The 26,495-nt window shown below is 36.5% G+C and overlaps 1 protein-coding gene across 1 annotated transcript in view; it reads left to right on the forward strand.

The window, feature by feature from the left end:
* Positions 1 to 21,494, forward strand: part of LOC106873217 (krev interaction trapped protein 1) — a 39,812-nt gene extending 18,318 nt beyond the window's left edge. The window contains exons 4-17 of the mRNA XM_089338760.1: positions 417 to 611; positions 1,574 to 1,817; positions 2,920 to 3,020; positions 4,944 to 5,081; positions 5,963 to 6,116; positions 6,960 to 7,067; positions 7,357 to 7,461; positions 11,431 to 11,494; positions 13,353 to 13,513; positions 16,395 to 16,558; positions 17,018 to 17,132; positions 17,274 to 17,357; positions 18,735 to 18,806; positions 21,149 to 21,494. Coding sequence (XP_089194886.1) covers positions 417 to 611; positions 1,574 to 1,817; positions 2,920 to 3,020; positions 4,944 to 5,081; positions 5,963 to 6,116; positions 6,960 to 7,067; positions 7,357 to 7,461; positions 11,431 to 11,494; positions 13,353 to 13,513; positions 16,395 to 16,558; positions 17,018 to 17,132; positions 17,274 to 17,357; positions 18,735 to 18,806; positions 21,149 to 21,355 — 1,912 coding nt within the window. The 3' untranslated portion in view covers positions 21,356 to 21,494. The remainder of the gene's footprint in view (positions 1 to 416; positions 612 to 1,573; positions 1,818 to 2,919; positions 3,021 to 4,943; positions 5,082 to 5,962; positions 6,117 to 6,959; positions 7,068 to 7,356; positions 7,462 to 11,430; positions 11,495 to 13,352; positions 13,514 to 16,394; positions 16,559 to 17,017; positions 17,133 to 17,273; positions 17,358 to 18,734; positions 18,807 to 21,148) is intronic.
* Positions 21,495 to 26,495: the final 5,001 nt, after the last annotated feature.

The raw sequence follows: 26,495 nt of genomic DNA on the forward strand, positions 1-26,495 counted from the left end.
GTGATATTTTCCCAGTGCTAGGCATACTTCCACAGAAGACTGGAGATGAGAGGCACCACTTGTATTTTGGTGACCTATAACTATCATGCAATGTCAAAATGAAGACACACACACACACACACACACACACGCACACGCACACGCACACGCACACGCACACACACACTCTCTCTCTCTCTCTCTCTCTCTCTCTCTCTCTCTCTCTCTCTCTCTCTCTCTCTCTCTCTCTCTCTCTCTCTCTCTCTCTCTCTCTCTCTCTCTCTCTCTCTCTCTCTCCTCTCTCTCTCCTCTCCTCTCTCTCCTCTCTCTCTCTCTCTCTCTCTCTCTCTCCTCTCTCTCTCTCCTCTCTCTCTCCTCTCTCTCTCTCTCTCTCTCTCTCTCTCTCTCTCTCTCTCCAAGCTTCTAGATTCTTTTAGTTTCTTTCTTGCAAATCCACACACAGGGCTTGATATCTCAGAAATTATAACTAATAGTGTAATTTACTTTTCAGATAATATTGAAAAATCAGTGACAGCAAATATGGCGTTCTTTTCTCTTGATATTGTTTTGGAAGGAGGCAAAAATTTCACTTGTACCCCTACAACCTTGACTCTTCTATTCACCTTAAAAAAGTATGTAATTTCTTATTTAATTTCTTATTTAATGCTTCCTTGAGGGAAGGTTGAGGTTATAATGACTGTTACAACCTACATGTAGTTACTTCTTTGTTTTGCATTTAAATATCCTCTAAAATTTCACAACTGTTACTGTATGTTTGCATGGATTGTGTCTCACACTTATCACGGTGCCTTGTTATGTGGCACACATAGCAACAGGAAACAACCACCCTTTGTTGTTATATATGGCATGATTTTTATGGTTGAATGTCCTTCCTATCACCATATAACACCAGTCTGTATACTACTGCACCGGTATTGCAATAGTGATTGAAACAAGCAAAATGAAACCCATTAATCCAGGAAAATCTGGAATAGCTAACAAACAATCAGACACTTCATAAAATTTGTGAAATAAAATGGTGTACCTCAAGGAGAGGTAACTTCTGATGTTTTGAGCAGTATCTTTCAAATTTTAACTGTTTCTTTCTGACAAATTTTTATGGGTTTTGCTGACAGGCAATCACTAGTTTCTTCAACACTAGTTTGTTTTCTTTACAGTTGAACATGGTACATTAACTCTGCCCAGCTCTGCATCACAACTTTGAAAATAAATCTCACTTGGTTTTTTAATCTAGTGATAGGAAATTATACCTGCTGCAGCAATTCATTCATATCCAAATTTATTGAAAGCATCCAAATAGATGAAATAAAGACCTGTATTTATATTAAACTTCTGAATAATGTGACGTGGATCAATAACAAGCTGTCATCTACAGAGGATGCTTGCCTACCACTGCTTAACTTTCTTGAAGACTTGATAAATTTAGTAAACTGAGACACTCTTAAGAGTGGAACTTTTTTTTATTTTAATCAACCATTGATATTATATGTATATAAAGCAATTTCCTTTTTAAATTTCATATCTTTTTTTTTACTACATTCTAAGTTTGTTTTTTCTTTTTACTGTTAATTAGTTGGTTGGCAGAAAAACACATGCAATCTGGCAGTGTCAGATGTATGTTCCGAATCCGAGCTGAATTTCGAATCTCAGTATGCATCAACAACCCTGTATTTATTCCAAGGAGCAAGGAACAGACATCAGCAGATGGTCGTAACACAGCCAACTTTGATGCCCTGACAAAGATGTTGGCTATAGAGAAATGTGATACTGTTGTGATGAATCCATTGTTTGGATCAGGTCTTCCTTATAAAGCAAAAGTATATCCCTACTTTTTTTTTTTACCTTCTCACTAGCTTTTTATTTGAACTCTTTACATTAGATGTCACTTCATTGACAAACTTACCACTCTAAATTCAACTCATCATAACATAGTTGACTTATTCTCAATAATCATCATATTTGGAATGGTTAAGTATCAACTTCTTGAATCTTGGTTCATTTCCCATCCCAGATGTATTGCTTTATTTCCAAACAAGTTTGTGAACTCACTTTTAGCTTCCAAGGTTTCAAAGAAAACTAGTAACTCAACCTTAACTGATGGAGTAGCTAACAAACTTTCATATAATTTGTAATGAGTTTAATCTTGTCCAAGTAGAAATGGTTTAACATAGATTCTGCACTTAATCCCAAGCAATAAGAATAAAAACAACAAATACATTAGTAATACACTATTAACAACAGCAGTAAATCCTATCAATGAACTCCTACTTAGCCACTGAACCCACTCAGTACAGTGACTAGATTTCCCTCAATAAACTCTGCCAGCCTTAAAATAGGGTCTACATATTTTAATGACAACAGACTTCACAATAAAACTGGAATGATCTGGGTTAGAATGTTGATCAAATGCTGAATTTAGATGACCTGTTTGACATCACAATATCATTTGTTTACATATCAAGAATACTGAGTCAGTGACTTCTGCAAAGATTTTGATTGGTTAACTTCATATCGTAAACCTACTTAGAGTTGACGAAAGTTACTCAATTACAACAATAACAAAAATTGCCATTAGTTCAACAGACTAAATAAATCATTCTGTTCAGCATTTAATTTGTGATTTTTTTTCCATCTATAAACTATACACATTCAGTTGTTAACTTGTAAATTGTTTGATGTCATTTCTCCTCAGATGATTGTTAATACAAATGTTGTTGCTGTTGTTCTGAGATTATGTGAGAAGTAGCAAGCCAATCAAAATGAGTTACAGTCTATGTCACATCCATCCTTATTCTCAAGTTAGGTGTTAGGAATCAATGCCTTTATCTCATGTCAGTGTGTACACTTCTCAATGCTTAAAAATAATTTTCTTAAAAGCAATTAAAGAATTGCACACTTACTGTACCTTCTGTATTGTAGACTAATCGTGTTGTGACCAATATTTACTGGGGAATGGGAATTCCAGATTACAAAGAAATTATTGCTCACCATCAATCAGCCATGGAATCCAAGTTAGGAATGTGAGTATATTCTGCTTATATCCTTATATACCTTCTCATTCCAGATAACTTTTACATCTATTTCCATTATATTTTTGCTTCTTATAACAGAATGTTTCCACAGAGCTGAAGATCATTTGGCATATTGCCTTTGAAATTATGTTAGGCTTTTATTTCAGAGAATGACATAAGATGTTGCCACTTGGCTGCCATTATCCTTTATAGTCATTGTTGTTATTGTTAATCATAGTTATCATCATCATCACTATTTATGAAGATATTTGTATTGTCATACCTTGTGGTTATTACTATCATTCATCCCATCTCATTACTTCAGTGTCAATATATCAATGAGGGAGCCACAATGCAACCAAATCCCCTTAAATCACATCCTAAAAAATAGGAAGAACATATTAACCAATGTAGTTCTAGTTATACAAAAGATGGGTGGTCCAGGATGGGTCTCCTTTGGCCATATGTCTGTAAAATTAAGGCTAACTTGAAGCTAAATAATATTAAAGTATTTGGTTGATGCAGACCATAACTAATTTCTTCAGGCTATATTTCTTTCCATTTTACTTTTGTGTCTGTCATTGAGGAAACTTCAACTTTTGCCTCTCCTGTTCTAAATTAATAATACCGTTTGTTCGTTTTTAAGGAGCCTCTTATAAGAAAGTTACATGAGCTGTTCATTGTCTGGGATTACTGTTGCAAATTTTGCATATATATGTAGTGGAGAATCTAGGCTTCTTGCCAGAATTGCCCACTTTTGATAGCACTGCTCCCAATAAAAACCTGGACAAGTCTCTTAGCTCTGAGTTATTCAATGCTTTGTGAGTGAATATGGTAGATAGAAACTATATGAAGCCATCACACACACACACATAAACTCATCAAAATTTAATGTCCATTTTCCATGCTGGCACAGGTTGCATGATTTGACAGGATCTGGTGAGCCACAGCATCATATCAAGCTCCAATATCAGCCTTGGCTTGGTTTCTATAGCTAGATACCCTTCCTAAGGCCAGTGACTTTACAGAGTATGCTGGGTGCTTTATTAATTTCACTGACACTAATGAAGTTGACAAGAACAGGAAAAACATAAAAGCCCCCACCCACTCAACTAAGTAATGGTTGGGGGTGGGAGCAGTGATTTTATGCCCAGTGTTAAGAGGCTAAAGTATAACAGAGGGACAAGCCCAGTTGTCTTGCTAAAGAGGAGATACTTTGCACTTTATAAAGATGGGTAGGAGTAGCTGTAAAGAAGACAGATGGTAGTGACAAGATGTCAAAGCATCTCGTATTTTATGTCTGTGTGTGTGTGTGTGTGTGTGTAGTCCACATTACTCCATAAAGAGCATAGGGCTGGTTTCTTGGTTTTTCTGGCTTATATCTACCCCCCTGGATAAGACGCAGGATTACTCATTTTTATCAGCTGAGTGGACTAGAACAACATGAAATGGAGTATTTTGCTTAAGAACACAATGCATTTCCCAGCCCAAGAACCAAAACCACAATTTTACAATCATGGGTCCAACACCCTAACCACTAAGCCATGTGCTACACACACACACACACACACACACACACACACACACATCTTATCATCATCATTTTTAACATGATGATGATTATATTGTGTAAGAGTATCTCTGTACATGTTTACATTCTCAGTTTGTATGAAAAAGCTTTGAACTGCAGTGCTTCATATTTGGTGACATACTGACATTGTTTACTAGCTCTACATTTCAAAGTCAAGTAAAATGAAGCCTCTCTTACTTGAAAAACAGGTAAGGATTAGCAACAGGAAGTACATCCAACTGTAAAACAATGCCTTATTAACGTTTTCATCTAACTCAAGTTAGAACAGATGTAAATGTTACTGCTCATGCAAAAATAACATGTCTGATAATGCATATATGAATCTCTCATTTGATTTCAAGGGATCAGTTATGGGCTAGAAATTACCCAATTCATAAGTGTGCATATGAAGGAGACGTCAATGGAATAATGAGACTTAGTAAGATTCCACATTCCATGAAGGATGACAAAATGTTTGCACCAATTCATTATGCAGCTTGGTAAGTAGCTTTCCTCAAAGGACTCTAAAATCTCTGTTCCTATATAATTTACAAGAATTCTATATTTTAAAAGGTAACTTGCAGTTTTGGCCTCAAAGGACTCTAAAATCTCTGTTACTATATAATTTACAAGGATTCTTTATTTCAAAAGTATAGTACAATGTATTTTGTGAATGCTTATAGTCTTTTGCATTTATCTTTCATTTTTCCACTTAGATTGGATGGCTCCACAAATTCAAAGATGCATCTTTCATTGATATTCTGATCATCAGAAAGAAATGTCATAATTCATTGATTGCTAGAACATTACTAAAGACTTTGACTTTACATATTCTTATTGTAGAAGGATGCACTAGAGTGATTTTCCATAGTCTTCTCTAGGCTCCTAATAGAATTTGAGCTCAGTGTTATTGGCTGACAAAGTACATGTCAGTTATCTAACACTCCATTGCCTATAGCTACAAACTATATATTCTGATAAAGAAGGAACTTGTATACAATTGTTTAACCTCCTAGAATTAGCAGTCAGAACTACCTCAGATCACACCTTGTTCTTATAAGAGGAACATAATGGATAATGTAATTCTAGATACATTCTGTCTTACGAGACAAAATAGTTACAACTGGAACAGGTTTGATCATAGGTCTATTCTCAGGTGACCTGAGACTATACAACAAACATTTTTAGCATGACATAATGTGGGAACATGTATACAGTTGCTTGACTTGCTATTTAGCAACCAAATCTTTCTCTGTAGCCCAAGATACACTATGTCTGAAAAAAAAAAAGTAAGAAATGGTTAGATAATGTTTTTACTTTATACCTCCAGCTTTAATATTTCAAAGAAATGCATAATTGTACTTCATTTATTTGTATAAAGGAAAGGGCATGCTGATGCTGTGGTAACATTGCTAAGGGCTGGATGTTCTCCCAACATTACAAATGTGGATCATCAGACACCTTTACACATTGCAGCTATGAGAGGGAAGCCAAATGTTGTTGATGTCTTATTGGAAGATTCAAATATTGATGTGGTAAGCTTTATATCTTTTCCTTCATAACAAAATAACATGATTCAGTTTTGTCTTTTTATAATAATATTAACTTCTTCTGACTTTGATATAGTAACACTGCAATACTACATGGAAGCCTGGGATTGTTAGGTGGGAAAATGTGAACTGTGATTTTCAAGTTTTTCCTTTTTTTCCAATGATGTTAGCAGTTTAAATGAAGAGAAATATAACTGAAAGCCAAAACCAGGTTACATACTTAAATTGGGATCTGTGGATTCAGTGGTGGTTCACAAATTTTTTATATATATTCTCATTTAAATTAGGTTAAAAACTATAACTTGTGTACAAAATGTAAAATTATGTCCTCACATTTTTTTCATTATAGTTTTGAAACTTCATAGTTTGAAAGTGTTTTTAAAAAAGAAATTTGTACTGAGTAAAAATATCATTTGGAATTTACATCTGGTCTGTCTCTACGAGATATTCATAAACTGCAACATTTAGTGATGAAATAGAAGAATTTTTTTATGCTGAGTTCACTAAAACCTTAGTTTTCTAGAATTTACCTGTTATTTTTGTGTGTGTCCAAAAGAAAAATTAGTGGGTTGTCAAATGAATTCATTTTTTTATTACTTGGATAATGTAATTCTAGATATGTTATCATCATTCGTTTGAAAGAAAGAAAATTTATTCAACTTTCAAAAAAAATATGAAACATTATACTAAATATATTTTTTGTGTTAATTCAAATAACATTGGGAAAAAAGAATTAATTTATATAATGACCAATAGACGTTGAGCATAACTGGAAGAGGAAGGTAGATTCAAATTTTCTTTTTTTCTTCTTTTGTGCATCCTTCACAGAATGCTCGAAATAAGAACAACAAAACTCCCTATGATCTGTGTTGTAAAGCATCCAGTCCTGAAATGAAACGAGCAGCTGATTTGTTAGAAGCTGCTATGAACAGACCAGTAAGTTTAAACAGATTTCATTCATTCATACAGAAAACTACTGCAGAAAATTCCAAGAACAATATACTCCTCTTAGCTTTGTTTCATTTCCAGATCGTACAGATATTTTACAAAATTGTTAGTTGATAATAAACTTCATTTTTTAATGATCAAATCTTTGTATTAATTAAAACCTGAAAAATTAAAATACAAGTTTAATATTATAATCATTAATTGCTTCTTTAATAAGGTCTAATTTCTGAAGCACAGATAATGGTGTCATTGTTGTGTGTTTGGCTCTTTTATTTAGAGTCGCAAGATTGAAATTCACCTCATGGACGGAAAGCAGAAAACCTTAAACTTGACTACAGGAGATAATACAACTGTCAGCCACTTCAGGGAGCAAATGCTAAGAGTGAGTAAGCCTTTGTTTGTTTGATTTGACAATGTAGTAATCCTGGAAGATAAAAAGCTGTTTTAGTTCTGCCAGAATTCAATAAAGTAAGCACAACAACTCATACTTTGATTTATTTGCATTTGACCTGTTTCTCTATTAAAGAATAACAGAAAAGCAGGTTTGAAATTGATAGAGATAGATAGTACCTGTGTAAATCAGTCTTCGAATGCACAAAATTCAGAATTACTCAGAACAACAAATTTGCTTCTATCTATTGAAGTCCCCAGTACAGTTTGGTGGAAATATGCTAAGGTAGACAACAACTTTCTGAAGGCCCATTATGATAGTCTTTCACTATTATACTTAGTGCCTACTTATTCCCAGTTTCATCATTCCACCTAAAGTATAACTTATTTATATGTTGCTTTTACATTCACTGCTCAAAACTCATTTATGTTGAAATAATTACGTAGTTTTAGATATTGATACAGCATGACAGATGTATTGAAAGCACTTACTTTGCTTTGCCAGAAAGTAAGATGGTATTGCCCACAAACCTTTACAGGACCCCTAAAATTTGTGGAAGTGAGAAAGGGAGATATCCTTAAGCCATAAGCCTGATCCAAGTAGCAGGTTCAAGTGGTTGTGTTAAACCAGATTTTAATTGCTAGAAATTTAATGTTTTTATCTCTGATTTTTCTTAAAAAAAAACAACAAATTAGCAAAACAGTAACAGATAGTTAGATCAATAAAGGGTCAAACTAACAAACGGAGGTTGTTAAAAGGTATCCTGTCACTCTTTAATTCTAAGCTACTCAGTCCTCCTGGGTGTACTGAACCAGATTGTGTTACTGTTCACCACTTAAGGAAATAATAGCCTGGAGAAAACTAACCACTTTTTCAGTGGGTCATGCTGAATTCGGTTATTCATGTTAGTATGATTTGTAGGTGAGTGGATTCCTCCTGGCTAAGTTGCTTTATATGAAGACACTTTTTAATGGTGACATTAAACTATCACTACCAGTTAAAGAGGAAAGAATGGATTTTATGATTTAACTATGTGGGGATAAACACTACACTCAGGTTTTTTTTTTTGTTTCCTGAATTTATGTAATATATTATCTCATCTTTTGTTTGTGAATGTGTACATATATTATATATATCATATAATTATCATCATTTAACATCCGTTTTCCATGCTGGCATGAGTTGGACGGGTTGACTGGAGCTGGCAAGCCAAAAGACTGCACCAGACTTAACTGTCTCTTTTGGCATGGTTTTTATGGCTAAATACCCTTCCTAATACCAACTACTTATGTGTGTGTGTGTGTATATATATATATATATATATATATATATAGCTTCGTCCAATGTATCCTTTCTTTAAAACAGTAGTGTGTGGATTGAGAGCAACAACTTGGCTGTTATTTCTCATGGATTGAGTAATCTTGCAAAGACCTTTCATCATTGATTCAGCATGAATTTGCCTGTTGTTCTTTAGCTCCAGATCAGCTCTGATTAAACAGACCTAAGAGGAAATGCATTCCAGATGTGGCCACCCTGTCTTTTGTATATCAAAAACTACATTGTCCAACATGTTTTATTTGAGAAAAATTTGGCTGTTTTTACCAAATGGGCAAATGACTATGTAGCTGAATACTATGACCAGCTGGTTTACATTGACATCATTTTGTAAGACAGAAGAGGCAGACCAGATGATACTCTCATCTGTCAGAAAACAGCTCTCATATTCTCTCTCTCTTCTCTTACTTCATTCCTTCAGGCAGCTGGTTTGTGTAATAGGCAGTACAAGGTATGAATTATTCAGGAGGTATGTGATAGTTGATAGGAGAAAGAGTCAAAAGGGTTTTGGCTATGTTTATATAGATATATTTACATAAGCTTCAGTATGATAAGGTCATTTTACTATAAGTAATTTTACATTAGAGTAGTTGCATAAAATATTTGTAGTGTGACCCGCACACTCCAGACCAATTAGTTAAGTAATATCTGTAACTTAGTGTTTATTAGTGTTCTTTTGAAATTGTTTCCTGTTCTGGGGGTTTGAGATCAGTACTGCAAGTTAGCAAAGCACTTCTCAGTGTTACAGTGATCTTTCCTCCATTTAGCTCTGGTTGTGTGTTGTGCATTCCCATGATACTTATTTCTGTGTCACAGCAACATACTGATGACATGGTATGAATTTTCAGTTCTTCAGCTGGTAATTAGATACCTTCGTCAGCCATGACTCTCCCACAAACCAACTGTTTTATCTACAGTTTAGGGGTTTTGTCTTGCAAGTTACTTGGTGACCTTGCTGATGTTGATGCCATGTAAAAAGCACCCACTACACTCTGTAAAGTGGCTGGCAATAGAGCTTGATAAATCCTCTAGCTCGTCAGCCCTTGTCAAACCATCCTACCCATGCCAACATGGAAGGCAGATGTTAAATAATGAAGCAATGAATTCCGGGTAGAGGTAGGGGTCCACCAAGGTTCCGTCCTCAGCCCCCTATTATTTACCATAGTCCTCCAGGCAATCACAGAGGAGTTCAAGACAGGTTGCCCCTGGGAGCTCCTCTATGCTGATGACCTTGCCCTAATTGCGGAGTCACTATCAGAACTAGAGGAGAAGTTTCAGGTGTGGAAGCAAGGTCTAGAATTGAAGGGCCTTAGAGTCAACCTAGCTAAAACCAAAATCCTAATAAGTAGGAAGGTAGATAAAACACAAACCCCTTCAGGTAGATGGCCCTGCTCAGTATGTAGAAAAGGAGTAGGTAGTAACTCTATAAGATGTACCCGGTGCAAGCTATGGACACATAAGAGGTGCAGCAACATCAAAGGCAGGTTAACTAGCAAGTTAGTTTTTGTTTGTGGCAGATGTTCAGGTGCAATAAAGACTGCAAACAAACAGGAAACAACTTCTATCTCATTCCAGGGTGAAAAACTAGAGGTAGTCGATAGCTTCCGCTATCTGGGCGACCAAGTTAGTAGTGGGGGTGGGTGCGCTGAAAGTGTAGCTGCTAGAATAAGAATAGCCTGGGCAAAGTTTAGAGAGCTCTTACCCCTGCTGGCGACAAAGGGACTCTCACTCAGAGTAAAAGGCAGACTGTATGACGCATGCGTACGAACAACCATGCTACATGGCAGTGAAACATGGGCTGTAACTGCTGAGGACATACGTAAGCTCGCAAGGAATGAAGCCAGTATGCTCCGTTGGATGTGTAATGTCAATGTGAATACCCGTCAGAGTGTAAGTATCTTGAGAGAAAAGCTGAACATTAGAAGCATCAGTTGTGGCGTGCAAGAGAGACGATTGCGCTGGTATGGACATGTGGTGAGAATGGAGGAGGATAGCTGCGTGAAAAAGTGCCACACCCTAACAGTTGAGGGAACCCGTGGAAGAGGTAGGCCCAGGAAGACCTGGGCTGAGATGGTGAGGCAAGACCTTCGTACATTGGGCCTCACCGAGGCGATGACTACGGACCGAGACCTTTGGAAATGGGCTGTGCGTGAGAAGACCCGGCAAGCCAAGTAAGATCGTTGCCAGTGCCCCTGGACTGGTTCTTGTGCGGGTGGCACATGAGATGCACCATTTTGAGCGTGGCCGTTGCCAGTACCGCCTGACTGGCTCCTGTAGGATTTTCGAGCGAGATCGTTGCCAGTGCCCCTGGACTGGCTTGTGCGGGTGGCACATAAAAGACACCATTTCGAGCGTGGCCGTTTTCGTGCGGGTGACACGTAAAAGCACCCACTACACTCTCTGAGTGGTTGGCGTTAGGAAGGGCATCCAGCTGTAGAAACTCTGCCAAATCGGACTGGAGCCTGGTGTTGCCATCCGGTTTCACCAGTCCTCAGTCAAATCGTCCAACCCATGCTAGCATGGAAAGCGGACGTTAAACGATGATGATGATGATGATGATGATGATTAAACAATAGTGTGTGAGTCAAAATGCATTATTATGAAATTATTATTGTGTTCATTTAGGAACTTGACCTGCCTGAATCTTACGGAAATATTTTCTCAATATGGATTTGTTCACAAAGTCTTGGTACGTATATTGATAACTATCATTAACTTTTATTTATTATTTCTCTACTTCTTTAAAAATATTCGAAACCTTTTGCTCCTTTTTTACTTCCATCATAGAAGAAAAGCTTTTGCAAATTTAGGCATTTGTATTTTGTAGAAACAGAAACCTTTACACTTGAGTGTCCCTCAAACTGCTAACACCACTCAACTGTAAAACAGAAAGTGGGACTTATTTGTCAGCCAGGCAAACTGAGAGAAGCAAAATTGTGTAATTTGCTCAAGAGGCAGTATAAAAACTAAAGCTTAGCTTGTATTAGTATGCATGTTATCACTAGTTCAATACTTTCATGGCTATTGAACTTTCAATGATGCAATTATTTGGTAATATGAGGAAATGTTAAAAATATCAGATAAATTAAAAGAATAAACTCAAAATCTTAACTGTAAACAGTCATTACAGTGTATGTATAAATATGGAAATATATGAGAGTATTAAGCCTTTGTTCCACTGAGACTGTGGTTGAAGAACTTGCTTCCTCACTGTATGTTTTCAAGTTCTGTCTCCACACTGTGAGGTACCTTGGACAAATTAGGTGACTGTCTTCTACAATAGCTCTGGCTGACTAAAGAACTATTCAATTGAATGAAATTGGTAGAAGCTTGTTGTGTGTGTGTATGTACATTTGTTTTGACATCACTTGAGGGTTATGAAGGAGCATCACCATAATACAAGTAATGTTTTTTCTAGCCTTCTGTAAAAATAAAAAACAGTCTGGCCATAGGAAAAATACTACCATGCTTGGAAACAAGTAAGGTGAGGGTTGGTGACATGAAGGGCATGTGGCCATAGAAAATCTGTGTCATTGAAGTTTGTCTGACCCATGAAAGCATGGAATAGTGGATGTTGAAACAAGTATGAGGAGGAGGCTATAGCAGTAGTTATGGTGATGGTGGAAATAAATAGTTAAGCAAAGTAATGACTGTATTTTCAGCTTTATTGCATGGCCGCAGCTCTGAGCTGAAACTACAGCAGAAAAAAAAAATATATATCCATCATTTGGGAAATTAGTCCTGTGAACATCAGAGCTGGGATAAAAATATGAGCTGTGATATTCATATTTAAAGGAAAATTAATTGAATTTTAGTCACAGACTTGATTCACTGAGAGCTAGTTTCCACTCTTCAGTGATATCTATACATAAAGAAAATACATTTTATGCAAAATGTATTGCTAATTACCAAAAAATTGTGAGATTTATCTTGTATTTTTAAAAAATGTCGTGTATATTGAAAAAATTTTCTCTAAACTTTGGAAATTACTGTTTTAATTCTAAAAATTAATGAGAAGTTACATAGGTAGGTTGGAAAATGTGTCAGTCTCTTAATTGAAAAAAACTTCACAAAGCTTGTGTAAGTGGTTTAAAACAACTAAGGATTTGGCACTTTGTATTGTCACCAATACTGTGTATATATATGGGGTCCAAACACTCAGTTCATGACGTTACTATTGTTGTTTAACCCCAGGTCAGCCCTGATCAGACAGATCTATGATCAAAAGTATTTCAGCCATTACCATTCCATTTTTTGGGGTTTTTTAAGATAACAGACGTGATTTAGGGTTATTTGGGGCTGCTATTTCAAGCAGGTCAAGTAATTCTAAAGGTTCTTTTGTTAAATCAGATGAGGACAAAGACAAAAAAGTTTTGATTTTATCTTGCAAGGTCTTAGTGCTTCTAAAGAAAATCTTGGTAGAAATTAACAGTTATGACAGAAGCAAATTTAGTTGTTACTAGTAACCCAACAGTGTTGGTAAAAATTAAAATTAGTTGTTTTATCATTATCAGTTGTAATTATTATACATTATTGGCATTGTCTAGAACTCCAGTTGAAGTTGGAACACAAACCTGTCCATCAGTTACATTCTTGGAAAGGAGTTGTTAAACAGTTAACTGAAAAAGATCCTGAACAGGAAAAACCAGTCCTTCAGTGGCGTCGCAATGCAAAAGTCAATCTCCAAGAAGAACAGCTATTACTTTCAGTAAATTGCTTTTCTATCTTTTAGTATGAAGTCTTATTTTACTTTTATGTTTTCTAATTTTGTTTTTCTTTTTCATCTTCATTTTCATCATCTTTTTCTCATCTTGTTTTCATCATATTTTTCATAATCTTTTTCAACTTTGTTTTATTTATCATTTACTTCTACTCTTACAGTTTGTCATAGACTCAGCAATTAGTTCCATAAGTATTCCTTGTTCTGCCATTGGTTCATGGAAATATTTTATAAAACTTTGAGCTTGTAATATCTCCATCACAGGTGGTGTCAGAGATATCTACTGTAGGTAAATTTAATTTAGAAGTATAGAACTGTAGTAGCACAAATATTTCATTTTTTACTCATTGTTCATGTATTCTCTGTACATTTCTACATTATTGTAGTTGTTATCCTCTACTTACAACAGTTAATGTCTCTTAGTTCATACACAAGAGAAATTTTTTTGATTTTTCTCAAGCAGATTGATTAAACCTCTTAATTTAATGGAAGAGAAATGGTAATTGTATCCTTTGTGTCTCTCCAAAGTGTATTAGTGGCATAAATGAACTGAAATAATCAATGCAAATAAAAATTAAGTCATAAACTTTATTCAACAGACATTTATCTCCCATCTCAGGGTTTGCCACTCTCGTATGATGGCCTTCATCTTGTTTCCTGACAAGATATTGCCTATCTCATTTTTGTCTTTATTTCTTATATTTCTCCTTATACAGAGCAGCTCACAGTAACTATGGACAATATGAAGTATGAATTTTTAGTACAGTAATTAAATTTTATTTTCTAGACTTAAGTCATTTGATTAGCTGCCATGTGTCTAGGTAGAGTCATTATGCCAATATAATTAACACACTGGTTCAGTTCCACTCATTTATCAAATATCTGACCGTTTTGGTTTTGTTTGTCAAAGCTCTTTCGTTGCTTCTTGCAACCTTTTCAGTAACTTAGTTCATTATAGAGGCCGTATTTGTTTGTTTGATTGTCTGTTTGAGATTTTGTTGTGTGCATGTGCTTGTGTATGTACGTATGTATGCATGTATGTATTATTCTGCATATTCATGTTCATGTGTGTGCGTGCGCATGCTTGTGTGCTTGTGATGGTAATACAGACAAGCAGACACACACACATGCATACATACAAAAACATAGGCACATATGCACACACAAGGAAGCAGAGGTACACACAAGCATGCACACACACAAACACATGAATATGCAGAATACATATATACATGCATACATGCATACTTCTATACAGCCCCAAAACCGCTTGGCTCTCTTACCTCAGAGAAGGTCTGGATGGAAAGCACTCAGCATACAAAAAAAAAATTATGTATGTGTATGTTGCCCAGAAGCTTGAAGAAGACAGTAGAATTAACATGAAGCGCAGCCTCTCTTGGACACAAGACCACTACATCATATCACACTTTGAAGGCTATGCATTTGCAATCCAGGAGCAGGAAATTGCCACAGAGTACCTGGTGAACAAGAGAGACAGTGACACTCTTGTAAACTCAAGGTGCAAATGCATGTGTAGGCTATGTCATGGTTCTGTGGAAGACATCTCGCATGTGATTAGCAGCTGTCTTAAAATGTCGTCACAGTACTATCTCCCTATGTGGCATGATGTCGCTAAAACAATTTACAATGTCATCCACAAAAATGTCCTGAAATAAACTTAAAGTCCCTTTGTTATGGAATACATTCATAAACACCAACTCAAGGAATATTCCCATCAAAATTCTGTCAAAGTGTAAACATAAACTGGCTGGATATTGTTGTTGGGGACAGAGGTGCAAAGGTATGTACCATGATAGAGGTCAGTTGCCCTGCAGATATAAATATTTCTTTGAAAATCAAAGGAAAAAAGGATATCTATGGACAACTGCTTCAAAACCTGGAGAGCCAGCAGCTGCACCAGGCTCCAATCTGATCTGGCAATATTTCTACAGCTGGATGCCCTTCCTAACGCCAACTATTCCAAGAGTTTAGTGGGTGCTTTTTACATGCCACTGGCACAGGAGCTAGTCAGGTGGACCTGGCATCAACCACGTTCAGATGGTGCTTTTTATGTGCCACCAGCACAGGAGCCAGCCAGGGGCACCAGCCCCAGCCACAATATTGGTTTTACTTGGCTCAACAGGTCTTCTCAAGCGTATCATATCACCTGACACATCAGGGTATTCTTAACAGGGCCTGGAATGCTTAAAGGAGAATCTGGATAAACTGGGATTTTCAGAAAGAGAAATCAACCGGCTAATTCGTACAAGTGCAATCTGTGAGTGGAACAGTAAAAATATGTAAGGCTTTTCTCAAGTTCCAAATGTGAATTTGTCTGTGTTAACTACATCCCAAAGATGGAGCCTTGTATCTTTGTTGGAAACCGGCTCCCTACTCAGTGGAAGATTTATAATAATTAAAAAATTGGAGAAACATACACATGCACACAAATGCAATAAAATCTCAGAACAAACAAACACAACCTCTATAATGGACTAAGTCACTGAGAAGGTTGCAAGAAACAGCAAAAGTGCTTTGACAAACAAAAATAAAACATCATCACCATCGTCATCAATTGGATATTTAATAAATGAGTGGAATTGAACCAGTGTGTGTGTGTGTTAATTATATTGGCATAATGACTCTCCCTAGGCACAGCAAAATTCCAAGTTGATTCGATAAAAATATACTCTTATACCCATAAGAATTATCCCCCTTCTCTATTCTACTACAAAACAGACATCTGCAACAGCATTCCAAAAGATAATTGTTTTATATTTTACTTAAAACGTGATGATTTATTGACTTGTTTAATTCATGGCTATGCTCCAAAAGAATATGTTGAATAAAACGTCTTTTTCTTCACCAGCAAATACAGCATGAAGTTGGCATCAACCTTCTCTTCCAAGAGGCTTACCACAACTACATTTATGGACTCTACCCATTTACTGATCAAATCAATTACTTCCTTGCTGCTTGTCTTATGTATATATTAGGTGGAAAGCAAGATCCAAACTCTGTCAAGTCATACTGGTCAGTTTATGTTGCTTATTTATTATTATCACAGTAAATAATAGGATATTGATGTAATAAGGCTTGCCTTTATTATCAGTTTACTTTAAAATGTTCAGTAAAAATATATGTCAATTTCTATCTGAAATATTCATGAGTTAATTTCTTTCTCCCCCTCACAAGGTTAGTTCTTTGAAGGAAATAGATAAAACTAGAATGGGTAAGAGGTAGAAAAGAAACAGATCAAGAATAGTCTAACGATACTACTTTCAAAAGTATTTCAAACATTTCATAGATAAATAAATTTTTAAATAAAATTTAAAATATATCAAATAATATCAACAACCAATATCTAAATGAAATGTTAATCAGCTTTTTTTTTCTTTTATGAATGCATGAAATATATTTGGTTCATTTCAGCTTTCTTGCCACATTTCATTTATCCTCTACTGAATGTTTTATTTCTATTTTCTCTTTCAGTACAAAAAATTTGACAAAATTTCTTCCAACTTCAAAACAAAAAGTAAAAGGAAATGCCAATTATATTTTAGCCCAATATCGACAGCTTCTTGAAGATGACAGTCTTACACATACGGTTTGAATATTTCTCTAGCTCCTCTCTTTATTTTGTATTTGTTTTCCTCACATTTAAAGTAGTTTTTTTTTTCATTTAATATAGTTTTTTCTTGATTTTAATTTGTTTTTCTATTGTTTATTCTATTCTCTCAAATTACAGTCTCTCAAATTGGAATTTCTAAAGAAATGTCACACACTTCAAATATATGGATCTGCTTTTTTCTTTGGAACACTTCAAGAGCGAGTATGTTGAATTTTTTTATTTTCATTTTTAAAAATTTTAAATCTACTTTTATTTCTTATTCATTTGCTAATCTTAGAATTTAGTGAGATAATATTTAAGACTATTTCGGAAATATATATGTATATAATCATCATCACATGTCCATTTTTCATGCTGGTATGGATCAGATGGTTAAACAGAAGCTGGTCAGCCAAAGGACTGCACCAAGCTCCACTGTCTTTTTTGATGTGGTTTCTATGGCACCATCACTAGTGAGGTCACTGAGTAACTTGTAAGACAAGACCCTTTGACTAAGGGGCAAAAAAGTATTGAGGAAGGTGGCTTTATACCAGGTGATAAGAGGTTAAAGTATGATATAAAGTATGATATAAAGACAAGAACAAGTGCAGAGGAAGTACATGGTTAACCCAGTTGGAAAAGAAAGTGGATGTTGGTAAAGATGTGTCAAGGCATACCCTCAAGCTACAGAAAGGTGGATAAAAGAGAAGTGGTGTGGGTGAGTAAGTAAATTCGTGGGAGTGTGAGAAGTGAGTAACAGATGGATAGAGATTGAGAAAGAGAGAAATACAGTGAGTGAACGCAGGTGAAGGCACAGCCAATTACGAATGTCAGTTGAAAGCGAAGGTAGAGAAAGTAGGTGTGAGTCAGAGAGTTAAAAGGTGGCAGCAAAAATTATATGAATTGTAGGGGGTGGGGTGCAAAAGATGCACAGTACCAAAGACAAAGTCAAAGGTACATAAGTAGCAACTACAGGAGATAAACAGAGGTAATGGTGAAAGAGCTATCATTGGCAAAATAAGGTGGTATACAAGGAAAGGGGAGGTGAAAAGAGCATTTAGTGGAAAATAAGGAGCAGTAAGGAATGATACTGAGAATGTATGAGTAAAAGCAGAAGTTCCAGGGAGAATAGGCGATAGGAGATATGTGCAGTTAATAAAGCTGGAGTGTTATCCCTTAATGTAGCAAGCATGTCTGTATGAATGTCTTTGGAAGTTAAACCCCTTTTCTGCAAGTACTTCATTACACTATGATGTGAAATTTTGTCCATTTTCGAGAGAAGTCACTACTAATTACTTTTGAAGTCTCCTTTGAGCAGTCAAATATCAGTTTACCTAGGAAAAAAGAAAAACAATAAGAGTTGAAATTAATACATGCAAGATTTCACAGCTCTAGCATCACTGTTTCATAGTCAACCAAAGAACTTTTCAGCCCACTCCTGTATATCCTAGATCAATTCATCTTTTAGTTGTCCATTTGATTCTTGTACCCTTTCACATTTCATATTCTGTTTTGTCTGTAATTTCATATCCTGTCTTGGCTTGAATTTGCATTAATTAACAGTGAATAAAACAAAATGTGTAATTTCTGTCTTTGTAGGCAAATCGGTTTACACCATACCATATAGGTGTAAATGGCTTTGGTATTCATTTAATTAATGTTCAAGCAAAGGTAAGTTTTCTTAGAACTATAAAGTCTTTCCAAATTAAATTTATTCAGTAGATTTTTTTTCATAGTTAAGGGCCATGAAATTAACAGCCTGAAAAGAGGCTAAATACATTTAGTTTTTGCCTTCCACTCATCTCAATTAGATTAAATTTCATAACAGTTTAAGAAAAGTTCAATAGATTTCATACTATATAATTGTCATCATCGTTATATAATGTCTGTTCGTCATGCTGGCATGGGCTGGATAGTTTGACAGGATTCAAGAAGCCATAAGACTGCATCAAACTCCAGTGTCAACTTTGACATGTTTCTCTAGCTGGGTGTCTTTTCAAATGCCACCCACCTTATAGTGTCTACTGGGTGCTTTTTTTCATGCTGCAAGCACAAGTCACGAAGTAATTTGCAAGCATAAGAAAAATACTAAATAGAAATTCCTTTAACATTTAAACTCTTTACAATATGGTGTCACATCTAGGGTAATTCCCTGTTAAACTATTAGCATTTGGAATGGCATCCCTCTTGTAAAAAAAATTACAGAAACTAATCAGATTGGAGCCTGGTGTAGCCATCTGGTTCACCAGTCCTCAGTCAAATCGTCCAACCCATGCTAGCATGGAAAGCGGACGTTAAACGACGATGATGATGATGATGATGATGATCCCCTGCATAAGAAACAAAAGATTATAAGAAAATATATTTACTCCATAAATACTGATAGTTACTCCTCTTAAGCAAATAAAGAAAATATGAAGCAGGGTACATAACTTTGTTGTCCTCAATCTGCCTGGCTGAAAAGTTTGAGCCCTTGCTTTACGGTCACGTGTTTAACTGCATGAAAGTGTAAAGTTATGAAAACAGATGTCATAACAATTTTCACATCAAATTTAAAAAAGCTTCCACCCCACCCAAAATTTTTGAATCACTGCTAATATTGAAGTTAGTCTTCCTCTTAAGGTGTCTCTAGATTATACAACAATATTACTGAATATCCCAGATGTTCCTTGTGAACACCTTACAAATTATTTGATCAGCCAGCTGTAAATATTTTTGCAAGTGGAAGACATCTTATGACAAGAATTTTATTGCAATCTTTCACATGAAAAGAAAAAAGAGGTAAAAACAATGCAAAAAAACTTTAAAAATATAAATTAACATTTAGAAAAATTAAGAAACATACAAATAAAAGCTGCCCTGATGAGGAATAAATTCAGAAATATGTATGTAAATGATAGAACATCTTCAAATAAAATTGAGAATCATTTGAGTTTTTTTTAGAGATTTGTTGTGAGAAGGTACAAAGTTGCAGTTTTACCTTGTATTTCTATATTTGACTTAAATTTTAAGTGTAATTTTATTTCTACCTTCAAAGAAAGAAAAATGAACTTATGTATACATCATCATTTTTGCATTCACCCTTTCATGCTAGCATGGGTTAGACTGCTGATCACAACTCGATTCAGTTGTTATTTGGAGTTATTGTCCTCTGAGATGAGTTTAGGACTATGTATTGCTTACACATGCCATTTTTATAACATAGTTTCTTTAGTTGGATATCCTTCCTATTATCAGCTAATTTACTAAATGTACTAGATGGATTTTATCATGGCAACAACACTAGAGAAAGTATCTTGTCCCAGTTGTACAGCAGTTCACTGATATTTATACTCAAAAGAACATTTGTTCATGTGCTAATAAAGCAAGCGAAGGAAAGACAGTGATACAAGATGAGAAAGAGAAGTGAGAATGAGTTAAACATTGAAATGAAATTGGTTATATCTTAACTTTTTTGAAGCATTATATATTATTTTCTTGTACATACATTAGTCCATGTTGTGTCAGCTTGACAGGTTTGCCCCTAAACAGCTTCCTGTCATTTGCTGAAATCCTGTATCATCTCTTGTGTGAGGTTCAGCATTCTGAGGTCAGCTTTCCACATCTTTCTTGGTTTTCTTCTTTCACTGGCTCCTTCCACTTGAGTCACATGACCTTTCTTACCCTTACTGTCATCCTTCATATTATATGTACAAACACTCATATATGAATGCATGGACAAATGAAAGAAAGAAGCACTCAATACATTTGGCTATTTATTTAAAAACAGTTTGATTTGGCCCCATGCAACTTAGTTTCATAGCCACATCACAGGAACCTGGGGCCAAATCAGAAACTGTTTTTAAATAATAATAATAATAATGATAATAATAAGACCTTGGGAGACCTCTCACAGAAATAACTGGAACAAGTAAGACCAAGAGCTCTGAGAAGTAAAATATAGTAGTAGTAGTAGTAGTAGTAGTTTGAGAATAATAATATTTATATATAAGTATCTTTTTCTTTAATTTCAGAATTTTCCAAAAAGTTACATGTATAATGACATTAGCTGGCACTACCAAGAGTTCAATATCAACTTGCTTGAGATACGTGTAAAAAGTTCTACAGGAAGTGTGATACATCTACAAACAAAGCAAGCTGGTATCATTTATCATCTTATGACCAAGCTTAGCCGCAAGCCTGGTTCTGAGGAACAAAATGGAATTAAGAGTATTTTATAACTAAATATACTTGTACTGTGTGTGGGAATATTTGTGTAAATAAGTTTGTGTCTTAAGTGGTTTAAGCATAATATTAAATGATATCTTTCTCTCTCTCTCTGAAAGTAAGTGGGATATGTCAGGAGTGTGTGTGTGCATGTGTATCTGAGTGAGTGAGTGAAAATTTGTGTATTTGTGTAAATATGTATGCCTGAGCTGAAGTGATTTTGGTGGCAGGGTGGGGATCAAGTGGATGCAAGAGATCAATAGTTTCACATCAAATTCATTTCACAGAAATCAGTTGTGATGACTTCTGTTATATTTTGTATAAAATCAAAGAATTTAAACAAACAGAGAGAGTGAAAGTAAGAGAAAACTGAAGAAATTTTAATTCTTGAGGCTGTGTTCCACATAATTTATCAATTCTTCAAGTATATAAAAGTTGTAACTTCTTAAATTCATAACCCTGCAGGACTCTGACATGTTTGCGGCTTTATAAATCTAAATCTGTGATCACTTTAATTTTTATACTGACTTTGTTATGTATGTGGACCACTGTTGTATGGGGCTCTTGTGTGTGTATGTATATATATATATATATATATATATATATATATATATATATATGAGGATACCCATTCATCTTGCATGGCCCTCACACATATGAGAAACTTCATTTGTCTTGAATGGACCCACACATGAATTCTTTCGTGTCCTGTGTGGAATCTTTACATCACATGTAAGGCTTACTCAACACCGTCCCCTTCCAGAAATAAAATAAAATTTATAAATTAATGATTCTTTTTTGAAAAAGAAATTTGCTTTTCAGTCTTTATTGAAATGTTATCCAGTTTAGCAGTAACTTTTCTTATTTCTTGCTGCAAATAATTCCAATAGTTATTGTGTACCCACCTCTGTTACATTTATCTCCTGCTTTTCATATCTTGAATGCAATTCTAAGAAATGTTCTTAGAGAAACACTCACCCATTTATTCACCTCTCTGCATCACATCGACATATGAGCCAATAAACTTATGCAGTTTCTTTGCTTGCATAAATTGCAGCTAAATCTTTTCCACGATATTTCATCCAGGGCCATCTTATCATCATTATAGACCCCCAGGCAAATAAATGCATAAGGCTCTATAGTATTTATTTATTGACAGCAGGCCACAACCTACATAGATTAGAATCGGGCCTCCAGATCTGTGGGGCCTCTTGGCAACTCTCCAGTGTTCCCATGCTTCAAGACAGCACTGGCCCCATTTGTCTTCAAAATGGATAAAAATACAGGATAAAGTAATCCTGAATATAATATATCAGAAAAGTAAACAGGAGAGTTCTTTCTTCCACTTGTAAATGTCATCAGAGAATGATGGAAGCCATGACTCTGCACAAAACTGGCTCTAAAAGCGATGTAAAGGTAAGTTTTTTTCTCAAAATTACGCACAGAAATACAATTAAACAATATTATTTCCAAATCTCTATTAAAAAAATTGACATTATAGAAACAATTACAAAAAAGAAATATTGCTATTACCTCCCTTCCCAATATCGTAGGAGTCTACATGTAATACATTGAAAATTTTCCATAAGCAAAAATGCATTTTGTAACCCTCATTGAAAAACCGCTGCATTTCTGCAATACAGCATTAATATACTTAAATACATCTTTATGGAATTACAAGACTTTATCACTATACATATACCAGCTAAGACTAACACCTGACATACTACATTAATTATAGTAATTTGTTGAAGAGTAAACTAATGGCAAATCAGTTAAAAGTAGAAACATCTACCCATCAATTTAGCATCACCAAGCTACTGCAAAAATTATACTCTAAGTTTCAGGTACAGAAAGTAGATACCAGCAAACTGACCCACCAGTGGACATGTCACTTCTTCCTGTCAAGTCAATAGCTTTTGAGCTGCTGCTATCAATGTCAGCAAGATGAATGGTTGGTAAAAAGAGACTGGAATGGTGATGAATAGATGTGTGCTGTGTACAAGATGGAAAGGATAATGGAGTCGGCATATTGTTGGCAGAGAAATGGGTAAGGTAATAGTGGGGTTTATGTTGTCTTATAACTAGCTTATGCTAGTTATAGACAACATCACTGTGATATCTGAATATTTTTGCATACACACTTGTCAGGGTTGATAGATGAATAGTGAAGCCCTCTGCAAGCTGCCTTCAGAATGAAAGGTGGTGACTTTACTACAGCTAGCAATTTTAATGCACTTTTTGAAGAACACCAGGAGAGTTTCCCTTACATGGAGGTTATGGTTATAATACAAACATGAAAAATTAAGGTTCCTGAAGTTTTGTGATGCAAATGATCTATCTGCCATCCAAACTTCAGGAAGCTGGTCAGTCAACTGATCACCTAATATCAGATGAATACACATACCAAATAGATCATATTCTCACTAGGAAGGGATAGGTGAATAGTTGTAACTCTAAGCCTTTCCCAATTGAAGAATATACCACCCAGCATTGATTAGTGACTTCAGTGTGAGAACTGACAGACTTAAAGACTAAAGCCAATTAGGAGAAAGAAAATATGGAGCTCAGAAGAGCTTTCAACTGACCATAGTTTCAGGAAAGTTTTGAGTGATGCTTGTGACAGAAAAGAGATGGAAACTTTTAGCACAGGAAAAAATGAAATTTCTGTGAGACAACCTGCTGAGGCCAACAAACCAAATCTATGGCTACTGCTACGTTCCATCCAGTCAAAGTGACATGTGCTGGAATAACACTGTAGACAAATTCATAACAAGAGACAGGTCTGGAAAAACTGGAATAGCTCAAAGAGAAGATAGACATCAAGTGGGGTGGGGGGCAAAGAAGGAAGGTTTGCACAGTCTGTGAAGTTGGTATTTGAGGCATGAGGTGTTCTGGATTGCTAGACAGTATACTATATATATATATATATATATATATATATATATATATATATATATAGGTATTGCAAATTTTAGAGGTAATACTTGATAATTGTAAGCACCTGTATGTGGCTGAGGTGAAAGAATATATTAAAACGATCCTTTGTGTTTTGTTTTAATTGTGTAAGCAAGGACTAGAATCTAAGGGCCTTAGGGTCAACCTAGCAAAAACCAAAATCCTAATAAGTAGGAAGGTAGATAAAACACAAACCACTTCAGGTAGATGGCCCTGCTCAGTATGCAGTAAAGGAGTAGGTAGTAACTCTATAAGATGTACCCGGTGCAAGCTATGGACACATAAGAGGTGTAGCAATATCAAAGGCAGATTAACTACAAAGTTAGTTTTTGTATGTGGCAGATGTTCAGGTGCAATAAACACTGTAAACAAACAGGAAACAACTTCTATCTCATTCCAGGGAGAAAAACTAGAGGTAATTGATAGCTTCCGCTATCTGGGTGACCAAGTTAGTAGTGGGGGTGGGTGCGCTGAAAGTGTAACTGCTAGAATAAGAATAGCCTGGGCCAAGTTTAGAGAGCTCTTACCTCTGCTGGCGACAAAGGGACTCTCACTCAGAGTAAAAGGCAGACTGTATGACGCATGTGTACGAACAGCCATGCTACATGGCAGTGAAACATGGGCTGTGACTGCTGAGGACATGCGTAAGCTCGCAAGGAATGAAGCCAGTATGCTCAGCTGGATGTGTAATGTAAATGTGCATACCCGTCAGAGTGTAAGTATCTTGAGAGAAAAGCTGAACATAAGAAGCATCAGTAGTGGTGTGCAAGAGAGACGATTGCGCTGGTTTGGACATGTGGTGAGAATGGATGAGGATAGCTGCGTGAAAAAGTGCCATTCCCTAACAGTTGAGGGAACCCGTGGAAGAGGTAGGCCCAGGAAGACCTGGGCTGAGGTGGTGAGGCAAGACCTTCGAACATTGGGCCTCACCGAGGCGATGACTACTGACCGAGACCTTTGGAAATGTGCTTTGCGTGAGAAGACCCGGCAAGCCAAGTGAGATCGTTGCCAGGGCCCCTGGACTGGCTCTTGTGCGGGTGGCACATAAGATGTACCATCCTGAGCGTGACCGTTGCCAGTACCGCCTGACTGGCCTTGTAGGGTTTTCGAGCGAGATCGTTGCCAGTGCCCCTGGACTGGCTCTTGTGCGGGTGGCACATAAAAGACACCATTTCGAGCGTGGCCGTTTTCGTGCAGGTGACACGTAAAAGCACCCACTACACTCTCTGAGTGGTTGGCGTTAGGAAGGGCATCCAGCTGTAGAAACTCTGCCAAATTAGATTGGAGCCTGGTGTAGCCATCCGGTTGCACCAGTCCTCAGTCAAATCGTCCAACCCATGCTAGCATGGAAAGCGGACGTTAAACGATGTCCCACTCTTTTCTCTCGTACTCCCCCCTCTCTGACTCTTACTCTCTACACTCTTACTCTCTCACCCTTACTCTCTCACTCTCTTTCCCTCTCTCTCACTCTCTCTCACTCTTACTCTCTACACTCTTACTCTCTTACTCTCTCACCCTTACTCTCTCACTCTCTTCTCTCTTTCCCTCTCTCTCACTCTCTTTCTCTTCCTCTCTTTCTCCCCCCCCATACCCCTCTTCCCTCTCTCTCACTCTTTTCTCTCTCACTCTTCTTTCTCACTCTCTTTCTCTCACTCTCTTTCTGCCCCCCCCCCATACCAACCTTCCCCCTCTTTCTCCCCCCATACCCACCTTCCCCCTCTCTCAATCCACCTTCCCTCTCTTATACCCACCCTCTCTCCTCTCTTTCTCTCCCCTCCCATACCCATCTTCCCCCTCTCTTACATCCACCTTCCCCTTCCCCCTTCATCGTCAACACCCCAGCATAAGCTCATCCCACCACACCCCAACACACTCCTACTCTACCTTCCCACTCCACCCCATCCAATTCCTTACACCCACCACCCACCCTACCCACATACCCCACCCTACCCACAAACCCCTACCTCAGCCTAACCCACACTCCACCCATGCCTTCCCCACCTCCCAACACCCTCACATCACACCACACCAATACCCTCGCATCACACCATGCACACACTACAACTGACCAACTACTTTCTCCCTTCCCCATTTTCACACTACATACATCAAGATCACCAGCATTCTATCTCCCACACACAGCCCCTCGTTCTTCGATCACCGTTTGTTATCTCCCCCTTTTCTTAGCTCTCCTGA

The sequence above is a fragment of the Octopus bimaculoides genome, chromosome 2, assembly GCF_046866305.1.
Source record: "Octopus bimaculoides isolate indiv1 chromosome 2, ASM4686630v1, whole genome shotgun sequence".
Classification (NCBI taxonomy): domain Eukaryota; kingdom Metazoa; phylum Mollusca; class Cephalopoda; order Octopoda; family Octopodidae; genus Octopus; species Octopus bimaculoides.